At 38.5% G+C, this 16,049-nt stretch overlaps 3 protein-coding genes across 3 annotated transcripts; 2 read left to right on the top strand and 1 right to left on the bottom strand.

Moving 5' to 3' along the window:
- The first annotated feature begins 4,771 nt into the window (after positions 1–4,771).
- Positions 4,772–7,317, top strand: LOC141847630 (diacylglycerol O-acyltransferase 2D-like). The gene is made up of 9 exons (XM_074735686.1): positions 4,772–4,956; positions 5,040–5,114; positions 5,222–5,307; positions 5,715–5,821; positions 5,907–6,062; positions 6,506–6,592; positions 6,740–6,837; positions 6,921–7,008; positions 7,113–7,317. The coding sequence occupies exons 1-9, from the start codon at positions 4,772–4,774 to the stop codon at positions 7,212–7,214; spliced, it is 984 nt and encodes a 327-aa protein (XP_074591787.1). The 3' UTR covers positions 7,215–7,317.
- A 272-nt stretch (positions 7,318–7,589) lies between these two features.
- Positions 7,590–9,504, bottom strand: LOC141823384 (F-box/kelch-repeat protein At1g80440-like). The gene is made up of 2 exons (XM_074710666.1): positions 9,477–9,504; positions 7,590–8,254 (listed from the first exon to the last, which is right to left on the bottom strand). The coding sequence occupies exons 1-2, from the start codon at positions 9,502–9,504 to the stop codon at positions 7,590–7,592; spliced, it is 693 nt and encodes a 230-aa protein (XP_074566767.1).
- Positions 9,505–12,626: 3,122 nt separating this feature from the next.
- LOC141823375 (AT-hook motif nuclear-localized protein 27-like) lies at positions 12,627–13,662 on the top strand. The gene has a single exon (XM_074710654.1). It carries the CDS (start codon positions 12,832–12,834, stop codon positions 13,660–13,662), a length of 831 nt encoding a protein of 276 aa, XP_074566755.1. The 5' UTR covers positions 12,627–12,831.
- Positions 13,663–16,049: the final 2,387 nt, after the last annotated feature.

Below are 16,049 nucleotides of genomic sequence, written 5' to 3'. Positions count from 1 at the left end.
AGCTAAGATTCTTGTATACATCCCAACAGAAACCAAGTATTGTTAGACCTTGGCCCCTCTAACTTGGTTAACCACACCTATTTTGTGATCTATTTATTCCTTTTTGTACATTGATATTTACTTAATTGTGTTTGCTGCTAAATTAAAAAAACTCTAACATTCTAAAGCTACAGATCATTATACAACTATGTATGAACTTTTGCCGCCTCAAATTCGATTAACATTTTTAATATGCAATTAACAATAAGCATGGGACTTATCTATGATATTAGGTGGTTTTAGGATTTTTAATGTTTAAGTTTGGATTGTTAATTTATTATTTATTTATTATATTAAAAAATCACTATATCTACAATGCATAGATTTTTTTTAAGAAAACCTCCAAAACCAAAAGAATAAACTATTAGAGAAAACAAAAAAAGATTGCTAATTCAATATTTAAGTTTGTATTGCTATTTCTTCAAGACAATTAAGAGAAAACAAACGGGAGGAGAGACTTTTGTTAGCGAATGATATGTTACCGTCGTGAGGAGTCGACCGAGTTAGGATTTGGCATACAGGGTTCGACCCTCGTATCAGCCCTTAGGCCACAATTTTAACTTCCAAATCCTAAACCCGAGCCGAGCTGAATCCTCATAGAAATCGAGTCTCTCTCATCATTAAACTCGGCTCGAACCTGGGACGCGGAGCCGACACCTCGGTATCCAAGGTATAGTCCCGAGCCAAGACCTTGGGAAGACAGACCCGAGATCCGAGCCGAGACCTCAGGGAGACAAACTCCCAGATCTGAGCCGAGACCTCGAGGAGACAAACTCCGAGATCTGAGCCGAGACCTCAGGGAGTCAAACTCCCATATCCGAGCCGAGACCTCTGGATCCGAGTTGAGACCTCGAGATCCGAGCCGAGACCTCGGGGAGACAGACCCCGAGATCCAAGCCTAGACCTCGGGGAGACAGACCCCGAGATCCGAGCCGAGCTGAATCCTCAGAAGACCAAAGATCGAATCCTAAGTCCAAGCTGAATCCTTGTGAGGGGCTTGATTTCTCTCAACACCTAGGCGGACTCGGTCCAAACTCAGCTCGGCCGACCTCCCACCCTTAGTGCCCTGTCCTATTGAAGGTTACTCCTCCCATTATCATTTCGTCAGACATACCCCTGCCACTAATCATGATCTATACTCTGACATATACGCGTGATAATCCTTCGACTACAAGTTAATGATGAGACTTCTTCTCTGACCATTCCATTCCTTCTGACAAGATCCTTACCGATGTTGGGACACCTTCCTTAATTTAGATCGGACATGATGCCCATTGCACATATATAAGGTTCGTCCCTCTTCAGATGGAGGTATGCACACTCACAACCTAGATTTTCCACTGTTCTTCTTGTTCTTCTTCTGCTTCTTTTTCCTTCATCACCGACTGACTTAAGCATCGGAGTGGTCGCGCCAGGGCATCCCCGGCCTTCCTTCTCACGGTTGCTCTTGTCGCAGGATCAGCAAGCTTTGTGACCCCTCTTCACTCAACTCGGTTCCTTCTTGGTGCTGAGAAGCCAGTAAGGTGTTCAGAAGTTGATATCTCAACAGGAACAATTTACAAATTGAAAGGATAAAAATAAGTTAAATATTCATGTTGGCCAACATGACAGTGAACATCATAAAACTCAAATGAATTGTGAAACTTTGATGAATCTGGATGAGCACATTATTTGCACAAACAATTAAAGTAAATGTGGAATAATTATCGTATCGATCTCAATGCTTTGATTGATTGTATCAAAATTTTGTTGCGACAAAGGAATTCATTTCGAGGTCACGACGAGATTGAAGGTTTCTTAATCCATGTAACTTTCTTATTCAACTGAAATTTTTAGATGCTCATAATAAAGAGATTAATGATGTGATATTAAAAAATACTTTTAAAAATTACAAGTTAACATCACCTTATATTCAGAAGGATATAGTGAGTGCTTGTGCAATTGAAATGATTAATATTATTATCAAAGATATTAGTGATTCATTTTTCTCTATTTTAATCGATAAATCTTGTGATGTGTCAATAAAGAAGCAAATGTTAGTTGTTTTAATCTATGTAGATAATAGTGAGCATGTAAATGAGTATTTTATCGGAATTGAACATATTATTAGTAGTACATTACTCTTATTTGAACACATTTAAGTTGAGAGGACAAGATAAGGACAAGATTTTAATGGAACAAGTAATATGCAGATAAATTTAATAGTCTAAAAGCACTCATTTTAAAAAAGAATCCATGTGCATTTTGTAGGACCGAAAGTGAGCGCTACTCCTGAGTTATTTTTACTCTTTTCTTTCGCAAGTATGCCAACAGATGCTTCGTTCTGCAACATCGCACAAAGCTCCGATCAGGGAGTGCCAGCTTTTCCTGATCAATCATGCTCACGTTGGGAGAATGGACCTTGATTGGATCCATGGCCGCCGGCGGCATTGCCTATGAGATGCAAATTAACAGAATGACTTAAAACTAAATGCAAATTAACAGAATGCAAATTAACAGAATGCAAATTAACAGTTGACTTCAAACTAAATGCGTCCTTATGCTTCCTCCTGTGGGCGTGTATCACTGCCCCTGAGGACCACTCCGATAGCTAAGAGTCGACGAGGAAGAGGCGAGAACGGAGGTGGGAGAAGGCGGGCGCGAGAGAGAGGCGATTGCTGGCGACGACGAGTTTGTTTGGGCTTGCTATTTATGGCCAGCTCGTAGTTTGCGTTTCTTTATAGAAAAACGGTCGAAAGCCAGCTGGAATTTTCAGTTTTGGGTCAAAATATATCATTGCGATTTTCTGAATTATTAGTATTGAACATTCAGGAATCGATCCAATTTTACCATTGAAATCAAATAAATCGGGTATAAATTCGATTAATTGAATTAATTATAGAATTAATCAAAATTTTCTTATCTATTAGATAGTCGAGTCTATTAAGTATTGACCACTAAATATGTAGTTTTACTGTCTTATTTTTATTAGTCGATCGGTTGAGGTATATAGTCGACTGATAAATTTATTGTTCGAATTATCAACAATCAGTTGAGTGTCGAAGTTGACTGCTAAATTTACTGTTTTATATAATACTTGACTATTCACAATATGGTAATTGATTGATACTGATTAGATTTAATCGAATTTTAAATTTTAAAATCAAAACCGAATCAAATAAATTAAAATAATTGAGATATTTTTTTAAAAAAATACAATTTTAACCGGATCTAACTTCTAAATGCAACTGATGAGCATCAATGCTACATAAGATCTTATTGATTCCGGTAGCTATTCGGGGATGATGCAAACTGATACGGATCGTCGAATTTGCGAACTTTCTCGTAAACCTTTTAGACTCTGAATGCACAAAATGAGATGAATGCGCATAAGATGAGTAAAATCGATGAATTCAATAAAAATTTCAACATTTGGAGGGATTCTCAATACTCCTTGCGACAAAGCGCAAAGTGCACCGATAAAGCGCCTATTACACGCATGCGCGCGTAGTGGATGAGCAAGTGCTCACTCGTGAAAGAGAGCACATGAATTTTTTATGTTAACTCTATTAACACAACATCATATAATAATGAAAGGAAGCCTATCGAAAATTTTCAATGTGGGACTATTCCCCATCTACTTTTTTATATAACATTAATTAACAATTAATTAATATTCTTCTGGGTTAATTTTAAACAATTAATTTCTCATTCATTCTTAATCGATTTTGAACAAATTAATAGTCTAAATCTATATACGCGAAATGTAGATTTTGATTTTGAAGTCAATTATGATTTTCATTAATTGATGTCATTTCAATTTTCTACAAAATCTATATTAATCCGTTAAGACTCCAATCTCACATCAATTATTAATTGATTCTAGAGCAATTATTAATTGATTCTAGAGCGCTCTATCTGACTCCAATTACGATTACTCTGGATCCGACTTTGATTCCCGAGCACTCTGATTTTGACTTTTATTTCCAAGCACTTTTTGAATCCGATTCCAAAACTCTCGAGCACTCTCTAGATTCGACTTCGATTCCCCGACTCTAGCTCCCGAGTAGTGCACGACTCCGAATTAGATTTCCGAGCATTAAATTAGGGAACGTCCGTTAACCTCTTGGGCTCGTCCCATCTAGCTCCAAACCGGCCTGCCCCACACGCATATCATTCAGTAAACTATTTCTCCTTTGTTTCCTTTTCTTTGGTTCTTCCGCCTTGTCGGTGACGGTCGTCGAGACTTTTCTCTCTTTTGATGTTTTGCCGTTTCAGTTCATTGAATTCTTCTGTTCGCTTTGCACTTAAAATCCACTTTCGTGTTATCGTCAACTGTTAAATATTGCACTAGATATTTGATTAAAAATATAGTACACCATGTCATTTAATTGGTCTCATATTAATAAATTAAGTCGATTTCAATCGTTATTAATTCGTTCGTGTTTTCTTTCCGTTCCAAACACTCTTTTGGGGTTTTTTTTTGGTTGCATTATGCGCCTGGATAGCGACAGCGGAGTTCTGCTGACGTGTCATCAGCATGCTCTTCCCGACGATCAACGGTGTCGCGTTGTGGAATGGATGGCTGCCGTTGGATCACAAATCGACGGACGACTGAGACGCCCCGACCTCGTGCGTGTGCGTCCACCGCCCTTCTGGATCGCTATATAAAGACCGCAACCACCACACATGGCGATCTGCCCTGAGCTGCATCAGCTTCTTCTTCTTCACCTCTCCTCTCTCTATCCTTGTCATGTCGATCGAAGTGATGAATGAGGACGACGGGAAGGTGGCCGGGAAACCGGCGGTGTTCAAAGGGACGGACTACTCCCTCCTCCGAACCATTGTCGCCCTCGTCCTCTGGCTCGGCGCCATCCACTTCAACGTCGCTCTCGTCCTCGCCGCCCTCCTCCTTTTCCCCGCCCACATCGCCGTCGTGTTCGTATCCTCCCGGCGCTCCTTCGGTATCTCTGCTCGTGCTTGATTCTTATGATTTTCATGATTTCTTTTAATTGATACAGGGTTTTTGCGATTCTGATTATCTTCATGGTGATTCCTGTCAACGATGGGAATTATTTGGGTCGGAAATTGTCGAGGTATCAAATTTTTCCACCAATTTCGAGGAACCCTAGTTTAGTTTGTACCTTCGTTAATTTTCTTTGCAATTTGTCTTTTTTTTTTTCATTCCTATAAAAAATATCAGGTATATTTGTAAATATGCGTGTGGATATTTTCCCATCACCCTTCATTTGGAGGATATCTCGGCTTTCGACCCGGACCAGGCCTATGGTAAGCTCTGATCCACCACTGAATTCTTAGGGTTATCGGGCTTGTTTTTTCCTCTTCATTTCTGTTATAGTTTCATGTTTCATTTGTATATTAGATCATTTTAATTTACTTTTCATGTTCTAATGTTATTCCAAAATATGCCCTTTTGAATATTAAGTAAATATCGCAGCAAAAACTAGCCTCTGCTACCATTTTCCCGACCTTTTTTGCATTATTTTGATGTCTTTCTGGAAGACCTACTTGCATTTTTGCCTTCCTGAATAAAAAAATTTTCTTCTAAAGAAAAACAAATCACCAATAGTCAGCATATATACATGTTTGCTTTCTTTGCTTAGAATTATAGAGTAGGTGAGTGCCACTGCTGTTTGGATTTTGAGGTACACTAACTGAAATAATTAACATTGCAGTGTTTGGTTATGAGCCACACTCGGTCCTGCCAATAGCTCTTTGTGCTCTTGGGGAAGATGCGAGGTTCATGCCACTGCGTAAGATGAAGGTTCTCGCAAGCAGTGCAGTAAGGTTCCCTCATTCCTAGTCATTGTGTCTATTAGTAGATATATCTGTGATTTCTAATTCTCTGCGCGTGAATCATTTGTCAGGTTTTCTACACTCCTTTTCTGAGGCAGATCTGGACATGGCTTGGGCTAATCCCTGCGTCAAGGAAGAACTTCTATGCATATTTAGCAGCTGGGTACAGCTGCATCATTGTCCCTGGTGGCGTTCAGGAGACTCTTCACATGAGCCATGACACTGAGGTCTGCACTGAACCAAATACTTCATCGTAGACTAATGTATTGATCTTGTTCTCAATGCTATACGTATATTCAAAAATCAAACTACTTTCTCAATTCACTACTTTTTTCAGGTTAATAATAACGTTTCCAGTATGTATTGCTTTTCATTGTGTTGTTTGTCTGCAGTCAAGTAGTTACATCTAGGATGAACATGTTGAATGATACATAACATTATCTTATCATAGTTCAATTAATAATTTCTCACCTTATTGGTTTCATTATATAGGGTTGAACTGGTATTTAACATGGTTTTATTTTTATTTCCATCAATCACTTTGTTCTTTCTTCTGAGAGTGAAGTTTAGTCAGTGTTTATCGTATGCTTTCCTGATATTTCAGTTGTCTATTTGCTTATTTGGATTTCAGATAAAAAAGGATCATCTGAAATCCAAATGTGTTTGATAGGTTGCTTTCCTTAAAACAAGAAAAGGGTTTGTGCGAATTGCCATTGAAACAGGATGCCCTCTAGTTCCTGTCTTTTGCTTTGGTCAGGTTTGATTTTTTATCCGTTATGATGATACGATCTCATGAATCCTCAAAGCCATAATTAGATTTTGCATTGTGAGAATTATGATGATATGATCAGGTTTTTAAACAAAGAATTGTGAAAATCATCTTTTATTAATTATTGGTGGACAGAGCTATGTTTACCGGTGGTGGAAGCCTAGTGGGAAAATGTTTTTCCAGATTGCTCGATCACTAAAATTCACTCCATTGGTCTTCTGGGGAAGATTTGGGTAGGTTTGCCCTCCAAATTCAGTTTCAGGACTGGTTTTTCTTGGCTCGATCTTATCTTAAGCAACCTTTTCTCGTTATGCAGAACTCCAGTTCCATTTCAGCATCCATTGCACGTTGTAGTTGGACGACCGATCAAGCTGTTGAAGAACCCAAAGCCCACTGCAGAAGAGGTAAACAAAGATGGCGCACTTCACTCATCAAGTGTGCCATGCTTCCAAAACCAAAATCTTTTGAATTGGAATAAAACATGTTCGTCTGTTTCTTGATTTCCCAGATAAATGAGGCACACGCTCGGTTTGTTCATGCCCTCCAGGAGCTCGTTGACAAGTACAAGAGCAGAACTGGTTACCCTGACCTTCAACTCAGAATTCTGTAACATGCCTCTGGTCCATGCTATCTACATCTCCTAAATTTACTCATCATATATAAGCCTGCTTCTGAAGGGGAACAAGACGACATATTCTAATGTGTTTAGGTAGGATAAGTTAGTACCGATGCTCGGTTATAATAACCCTAAAAGTCAAGCAGGAAGCTATATATCGTAAATAATATTTTGGGTACAATGGAGGAGATTTTTCTTAACTAGTTCTTTCTTTACAATTTGCTATGAATTTTTTGAACTATATTAGAGGTAGGTTCTGTCTTCTGTTGTTGGGTGCAGGAGAATGAACAATTTCTTGCATGTTTGTGCTGATATTTTGGTCTATAATAATAATGAACAAATTAAAATTAAGAATACATAATTTCTGGGCTAGATTGTTACACTTGGAAGCAGCACAGGGACTCGACGTAGCCAGAGACCTCCATCGGCAACGGCAACGCCACCTTCCGCCACCCCTCCTCCTCCAAATAACGCCAGCTTCCGTCTCCCGTCTCTGCGCGAGTAGACATGCACTCCAACTCTCGAATTGCATATGTACACCCTCCCCTCCACCGCCGCCATCCCCGTCCCCCGGCGGATCACCATATGCCTCGTTGTCCATCGTCCAGCCGTGGTGTCGAACGCCTCAGACCTTGGATGGTCGCCGAAAACGCGGAATAAGCCGGTGACGAAGATCCCTCTGCACTTTCGCCGGGGATGCTTCATGTCCGGTAGCTGTACCCATGCGTCCGTCTCGACGTTGTAGGCCAGCGCCGATCGCAGCGCCTGCCCTTTCTCGTCGAGCCCGCCGGCCACGAACACCATTGGCACTCCGCTGCATGCGGCGGCGAACGCGAAGAAAGCCCTACGCGGGCCCGGTATCGGCACCCCCGCCGCCAAACGCCGGTCAACAAATTGTGCACGTTCACGTACGGCCACTTTAGTCGGAAGCCTGTGCCGACCTATCACCACCAGCTCGTGCCCCACGGCCACGGGCACGGGCACTTGGCTGCAGAGAGAACAGTCAGGGATAAAGGGCAGCTCGGTCCAAACGTCTGTGGCATTGATATAGTTTTTTAAAGAAGAATAAAAATTAATTAAAGATTTTTTTAATTTAGTTTAAGATTTAGAAATTATATTTCCAAAAGGAAAATTAAATTATTAATCATACATATATATTTAGAAATAAATTTTGTCTTTCTATTTTTTTATGGGGTAATTCATTCATATTTACTGGTAATTTTTAGAATGTTTAGAATTTAGAAATAATTTAGTATTTTTACATAAAATTAACAAAAATACCGTCTAAATTTCGTTTTCAAATTTCGGGGTTAAAATAGTACTTTTAGTATTACTAACTGTTCAATCCAATTGTCAGTCATGTATTTTTCAAAAATCTAATTTTCCTTTTGGAAATATAATTTCTAAATATAGATGGATGATTAATAAATTATATATTCCATGTTTGGGTTTTATTATTTGCTCAATCTAATTTTCCTTTTGGAAATATAATTTCTAAATTTCCTGTAAAGCTTCTAAAAATTACTAATCTCTTATTTTGATCCATAAATAATTATAATTATTAATCAGATTTATTTGACAGGTGTTTTTAAGATAAAATATCATGTGAAGCTGGATCAGCATATATAAATCCTATCCTTATGTGTCGTTAATGCAGACAAGAAATTAAATTACGTAAAAATGAAAAGTAATTAAAAAAATAAATTGAAGATAATTTAAAATTGATTCATCAAAAGAAATTAAAGTTTTTATAATTTGAAATTTTAAAAAATTAATACATCTGTAATAAACAAACTTAAACACGTTTATAATAAATCAAAATTTTACTTTTTTATTTGATAATTAATATTTTTTATTTTGAAGTATAATCGGTATTAAATTAGTTTATTTTTTTATAGAATATTATTTTCATAAATAAAAAATATTTTATTTCCTTTTTGGATCATGTTGTGTTGTATAAGACCCGGCCCGATTGTATTATGAAGTATTTATGTTAATTATGGGTGTGATGAACACGCCCCGAGGGATCAAGTCTGAGTTTAGACCAGGTGGGTGACTGGGTATCATGCTCGATGCTCAATGCTCGATGCTCGACTCCTGGGTAAGTATGTAGCCATCAATTCAAGGGTCAGTCCGAGTTAGTTCTCAACTCGCGACCCCTTTCTCCGAGAGTCGAGTCTGTCGCCCCTCTTCGAGAGCCGAGTCTATCACCCTTCTCCGGGCTAAGTCCCTCTCATCATCAAACTTAGCTCGAACCTGGAATGCGAACCTGTATCCAAGGCATAGTCCCGAACCAAATCCTTACCCCGAGTCCTCTCACAGACCGACTCCTACTACAAACCGAAAGCCTCCTAGTCGGCTCGGTGGCTTCGCCTTCGTTTGGACTCGATCATGGGATACGCCGAATGGCTTTCGCGGTGCCTTGTGTCATTACTTTCCATCATTTCTTCTGACAGTCTCATACCCCTATTATTTATGATCGCTGCTCTGACATTCACGTGTAAAATAACCCTACAATCGTATGTCAACGATGGGACTGTTATCCTAATCATTCCATTCTTTCTGACACGATTATTACTTATGATGTGACACGTTTCTTAATTGATATATGACACTCCTCTCCGATATATAATGGTCACTCCTCTCCGTAATCAGGTACGCGCGCTCGCATAGAGACTCGCATATTACTGTTCTTCCTCCTCTTCCTCTTCTTCTCCCTTTTTGCCTACTGACTTAGGTATCAAAGTGATCGCGCTAGGATAATCCTTGATCTTCCCTCTCACGCTCGACCCCGGTGCATCTTGGTGCCAAGGAGCGGCGACACATTCAGAAACAATTTACATTGAAGATTTGAAGTCAAGCAACACAATCTCGATATGAAGTTTACCAAGATACGAAGTAGTCAACGAAAACTGCCCTTTTAACCCGCAGATCACGTTCATTAGTTTAGTTTCGCAATGGGCCTGCCTATAATTTGTAATTAGTAACTAATTATGGTCAAAACGAACCTAATTTTAATTAATTAAAACTTATTTATTTCTAAGATCCATGCAATCATGCAATTAGGACGATACCTCCTCCACACTCCCAGTTTGACCTCACCTGTCGCACTCAAGCGGATCTTCTACTTGCAAATCAACACCAGGCAACGATGTCAAGAAGGTTATATGTTCAACCGTACATCTTCCCTAAAACGCTTCTCTTCCTTCTCTTTCAAAAAGATAAAGATACTGGATAGTCTTGATGGATCAAGAGGATCAAATATCAAGACAATGGATCAAGAGATCAGACGTCAAGTTGATTTTGATTGATGTATGGTAGTCCTTCATTTGAAAGAAGGATTGTTATGATACAATCAAAATCTCATATTAGAAATACAAGGAGAAGATCATGAGTTTATAAGATTGAAAATATCTCTATTAGTATAAGACTTTTTGAATAAAGTCCAAAAATAAAATTATGAAAATTTATATACAAAATGAACAATATCCTACTATTGTAAAGCTATTCATTCAATTCCCTTCCATTCTCGAAAGTCTCAACATGTTTACATTTTATGCACCTATTCGTACGGATAAATTATTTTTAAAAAAATTCAATCTCTATAATTTTTGACCTAATATCATATTTAGATTTAAACACTATTGATTCATTTTATTTTAGGACAACACTAATAAGTGCCTTATGCTCTTTTGATTTTAAGTTTTAACAAAAATTCCTTACACTCTCATGATTTAAGTTTTAACAAAAATTTATCAGATCAGTTTGGATCTTGAAAACTTTCAACCTGTATTTATTTTTCACTTTTTAAATGCTTTAACCGAAATAGTTCCAAGGTGATTTTTTATTTTTTTTATTTGCTATATTTATTATTCTTTTCTTTATTTTTTATATTATTTCTTGTAATTAGCTATTAAAAATTAAAAAATTGTTTTTTTATTAAGGTTCTCTTATATTTTTTTTAATATTTCAAATTTGAAAATAAGAATATGGATGAATTTACGAGGCCATTAGAAATATAACAATATTAATTTAGAATAAAACTAAATTCTTTAACACTATTAATGATTTTTTGAAAAAAAAATCATTAATAAATTTAAAAATCTTAATTTAAAAAAAGGAATAGATTTAAGAGTCATTTGGAGGACAACAATATTAATTTCATAAAAAAACTATTTTTAAAAAAATTATTAATAACTTTTAGATGAACATACTTGATGAAATAATTAAATTTAACTCTTTTAACCCCTTAACCCAATTGACTTATCTATACAAATATATCATTGACCCCCAAACTCCAAATCCTTTAACCCTTTTGATCCTTTAACCTCTGAGTGCTTATAAAATGCAATTAACTTGTCTAGACTATAGCCATCAATTTAGATTGAACCTGTCAGATTAGTTCGCCCTGCCAAACAATTTAGACGGATTGGATTGAAATTTTATCAATCTATTTTAAGATAGATTCAGATGGATTGATCCATTTAGGCCCGTGACCCGTGACCTATATATGTTGGCCCGCGATGGACTTGAGTTGGCTCGCGGTAAAAAAGTTTATTAATTTATTTTAAATTTTAAAATTAAAATATAAAACTTAATAAATTAGTAGACTTAATCCGTCTAAATTATAATTTAAATTTAAAAATTTTTAATTTGATCTATTTAAATTATAATTATAATTTAAAATTTTTAATATTTTTTAATTTTTTGATAAATTCATGGATTGGTCTGTCTAATTTGTAATTTATTTTGGATTGAATTAAAGATTTTTTAAGTACTAAATCGATGAGTCAGCCCATCTTTAATGAGTTAATCATTTTATCATATAATAAATTTTTAATGAGTCGATCCATTTCATTAAAAATCTATTCTTCTAGTATAGACAAACATATCATTGCATCCCCAAACAAATCTCTAGACTCTAACCATTGAATCCCTAGAAAATGCAGTTAGAAAAAAGAAATAGAGAAGGGCATTTTTATTTGCGACCAAAGCAACGAGCTCCGAGTCTCTCTCATGCCCATGGAGCTTCCTTTTAAAATAAACTAGTTGGTGTGCACCACCAATCTCGTCGTCATCTGCTTCTCTTCTCTGACCACCTCTCTCTCTCTCTCTCTCTCTCTCTCTCTCTCTCTACGTGGTCAAAGGATAACAAAAAAGAATCCTATCGCTTGCTTTGCTGACAAGATTTCCAAAAGATTTGATAAAAAGAGAAGGAGGATAGTCTTCTTTGTCCCTCGGTCTTTCCTGTGCCTCTTCATCTTCGGCTTCTGCTCCTTTTATTGCGGTTTCTGATCGAGTGATCAGTGGGATAGAGAGAGAGAGCTTGTTGAGGCAGGGAAATGGTTCTTTTTCGGCTTCCTCTTCGAAAGTGATTTTTAATGTTTCTGCTCTTGCGACTGGTTCGTCGCTGATCAGGTAAAAAAACAAAGAAGGGAAATTGAGTCTACTTTTTGAGTTGCTGTTAAGCTTCTAATGTGAGATTTGCTGTGGATTTGGGAAGGGAATTGCTTTTGGCTCTTGATTTGGAGATTATATTGGAAGTTGTGTGTGAGAGAGCGCGAGAGGTAAGCTGGCGAACAAGTGGTGGGAGCGAGCCGATGAGACGGCGATGGCCGGAATGGGTTCTGAAGCAGGCGGAGGATCTTCCGGGTACCTTAAGCACCTCCTCGGCCCGCAGGAGCAGCTGGAGGAATCTAAGGCTTCCCCGGAAGAGAACGCGATCCTTTCGGCGGAGGGCGGCGGTGATCAGGGGGAGCTGCCTTCTAGCTCTGCTGCCACTGGCAGCGGCGGCCCAATCCGCCGCCCTCGCGGTCGGCCGCCCGGCTCCAAGAACAAGCCGAAACCGCCGATCGTGGTGACGCGCGACAGCCCCAACGCGCTGCACTCGCACATGCTCGAAGTCGCGGCCGGCGCCGACGTCGTCGAGTGCATCGGCGAGTACGCCCGCCGCCGCGGCCGCGGCGTCTCTGTTCTCAGCGGCTGCGGCGCCGTGGACAACGTCTCCCTCCGCCAGCCCGGCTCGGGGAGCATGGCGGCGATGCTGATGGGGCGGTTCGAGATCCTCTCCCTGACAGGGACCGTGCTCCCGCCGCCGGCGCCCCCTGGCGCCGGCGGCCTTACTGTGTTCCTGGCAGGCGGTCAGGGGCAGGTGGTCGGTGGGAACGTGGTGGGCCCACTCGTGGCGGCGGGGCCGGTGGTGCTGATGGCCTCATGGTTCGCAAACGCCGTGTACGAGCGGCTGCCGCTGGAGGGCGAGGAGGAGGAGGAGGCTGCTATTGCATCCGCCGAGGGGCTGCCGCCGGGCGCCTCGCAGCCCTCTGGCGTCACCGGAGGCGTTCCTTTCCGCAATTTGGCCGGTAACATTCGAAGCTACCACCTACCAAGCGACGCTTTTGGTTGGGGTGCAACCGCTGCCGATCATCTCCGTCCTCCCTTCTAACCATTCTCATCCACTCCCACTGCCATTGCAAGAACCCGAAGCAGTAATCTCCTTTTCTGTCATCTCCTTCTAACCACTGATAAGAGGACCTTTGAAAAGGAATGATTTCAACTTCTGCTCCGAAGAACAAAATCAGTAGACATAGATTAGGTTAGTGCAATTCATGTCTGTCTATCTGATCTACTGTTGTTATTCGAAATCAGGGTTTCCCCTTCATACATTCTTATTACGTAAACCATTCTCAACTGAACATTTTGTAGGAGTTTGCAATGATAATTTGTTTTCTCTGGTCTAGGTTTTGAATTAATTAAATTTATCTCGTGAAGCATGAGGGAAGGGGAAGAGGGAGGGCTATCTGGAGAAGGTGGTTGGTGCCTTTCAAGTTAAAGGTGAGAAGGGTCAGTCAAAGGAAAAGACTGGCGCAGTTATGTTGTCATTTAATGGCGAAATAAAATTGAGTATAAGATACTGAACAGCACAGCACGCTGAAAGATTCTCCCGTCTGCTTTCTCATCTTTTTCCAGGTACAATTCTAGAAAGAAAAGGAGGTTTCTGCCGCGGGCGGCAATAAATAGCTTTTAAAGCATGCATGCTTTCTTCTCTCTTTCATATTCCTAGTTATAAGTTTACTTGAGGATTAATGAATGACAGACCTTATAATTTTATTAATGTTAATTCAACGTTATAAACTATAAACAATTCATGCTCTCAGAACATTACAATTCTGTGTGTGAATTTTGATACATTATGAACTTTGTTGAATGACACAGCAAAATCCTCTACCTGAATGTTCACTCCAAACCCTAAAACCCTCACCAAGGGAAGCATGCACGCTAGAGTTGATGCTTATCACTAGGGATTCGGATTGGGTATCAGATTATACGTAGTAATCTGATGTTAATGACATGATCGACGATATGATTGTGCATTATTATGTTTTAGTATCTATCTGTCTTCCAGTTAGCATTATATTAGCGTTAGAGAGGATTATTGTTTTGGATGAGTAGCAATGTTTGGATCACATTAACCAAACCAAATCATATGTGCCATCTTTCTCCTTCACAAGTTACGGGCCTGTGTAAAAGGGTGCTGTTAAACAATCAGTTCTAGTTAATCCATCGAGCATTTCTCCTTACAGGAATCATCTGAATTTGACAGTTTTGACATTGTTGGCGACGATGATGGAGAGACGTCAAACAATGAAATATTGATATTGATACTGATTTGTTATAGATCAGAATGATGCAGATGATAGGTCCTTTGAACCATGGCCTGACTTGGCCTTAAGGGTGTAAACGAATCAAGCTACTTGCGAGCTTTTGTGCTCTGGCCTGACTCAAAATCGATGAGGCTTGTAAAAATTTTACAAGCTTACCTTCGGTTAAAAATATAGTTGGATAGTGTTTAGGGTTTAGGTATACTAAAAATTGTTATATCCACTTCAATCATCTTATTATTTTCTTTTTTTTTTCTAGGTCAGAGCTCAGGAAATTTATGTCATTGGTCGATATGACGATATGAATTCCTGACTATACTATTTTATCATGTCCGACATAAATTTTAAATTTCCTGAGGTTTGACCTGAAGAAAATAATGTATTTGAAATAAATATAATAATTGTTATAACCAATAAAATTAAGAAACTTGTAGATTTAGAATTTAATTATCATGCATTCATGGTTTAGTTACGATGCATTGTAACTTCAATGCCTAAAGTTTTTACAAGCCTCATCGTTTTACACATGATACTCTAGTTTTATTCATTTGCTACTACTTCTATGCCCCGGGGCTACGATGTAGCGGTGACGATACTCTAGTAATTTTCAAGCATTCATGATTTGAGTCTTAATTAATTACGATACATTGTAAAGTCATTTCATCCAATAAGACAAAAAAAAATCTAAAGATCTTAGTTGTTGGACGATGAGATATTTGTGTTTGGATTTATTTTGATGACTGATGAAATTTTTTTCTAGATAAAATTACTTCGATTGGAATAGTTAGATATATGGATTAATAAAAAAAACGTATTATTACTTCTGTATTCAATTAACTTGATTGTGACTCAATAGCAATATGACTCAATAGAAAATTCAGATTAAATAATATGAGGGACTAGCTAAATGAACAACAACATAGTCATAACATTAATCATAATTTGGATATAGATTAAATTCATAGACACAAGAAGACACTACTGGTGGACGAAGTGCATGTAGAAACTTTTGTGAATTGCTTTTCGCAACTATCTTTCCTATGGGAGTAATTAAAAGCTTTAGTAATATCAAGTGTAATTTATTTTTTTGAGAAGTAATTAAATAGCATGTACTCTTAACATGGTCCTTATGCTCAAGTAGAGAACAACAGAGAAAAGAACATAGAATAAT

This window comes from Curcuma longa, chromosome 1 (assembly GCF_044706935.1).
Source record: "Curcuma longa cultivar G26 ecotype Majalengka, Jawa Barat chromosome 1, ITB_CL_G26_1.1, whole genome shotgun sequence".
Taxonomy (NCBI): domain Eukaryota; kingdom Viridiplantae; phylum Streptophyta; class Magnoliopsida; order Zingiberales; family Zingiberaceae; genus Curcuma; species Curcuma longa.
Note: the sequence above shows the minus strand (reverse complement) of the source record. Positions and strands in the feature narration are given on the sequence as shown.

Excerpts from the sequence above, each read along its gene's own strand:
- LOC141847630 (XM_074735686.1), top strand. The coding sequence starts at position 4,772 with ATGTCGATCGAAGTGATGAATGAGGACGACGGGAAGGTGGCCGGGAAA. Across the intron at positions 5,115-5,221 it reads TTGGGTCGGAAATTGTCGAG|GTATATTTGTAAATATGCGT; the intron begins GTATCAAATTTT and ends AAAAAATATCAG. Across the intron at positions 5,308-5,714 it reads CGACCCGGACCAGGCCTATG|TGTTTGGTTATGAGCCACAC; the intron begins GTAAGCTCTGAT and ends TTAACATTGCAG.
- LOC141823384 (XM_074710666.1), bottom strand. The coding sequence starts at position 9,504 with ATGCCTTGGATACAGGTTCGCATTCCAG. Across the intron at positions 8,255-9,476 it reads GATACAGGTTCGCATTCCAG|ACGTTTGGACCGAGCTGCCC; the intron begins GTTCGAGCTAAG and ends TCAATGCCACAG.
- LOC141823375 (XM_074710654.1), top strand. The coding sequence starts at position 12,832 with ATGGCCGGAATGGGTTCTGAAGCAGGCGGAGGATCTTCCGGGTACCTT.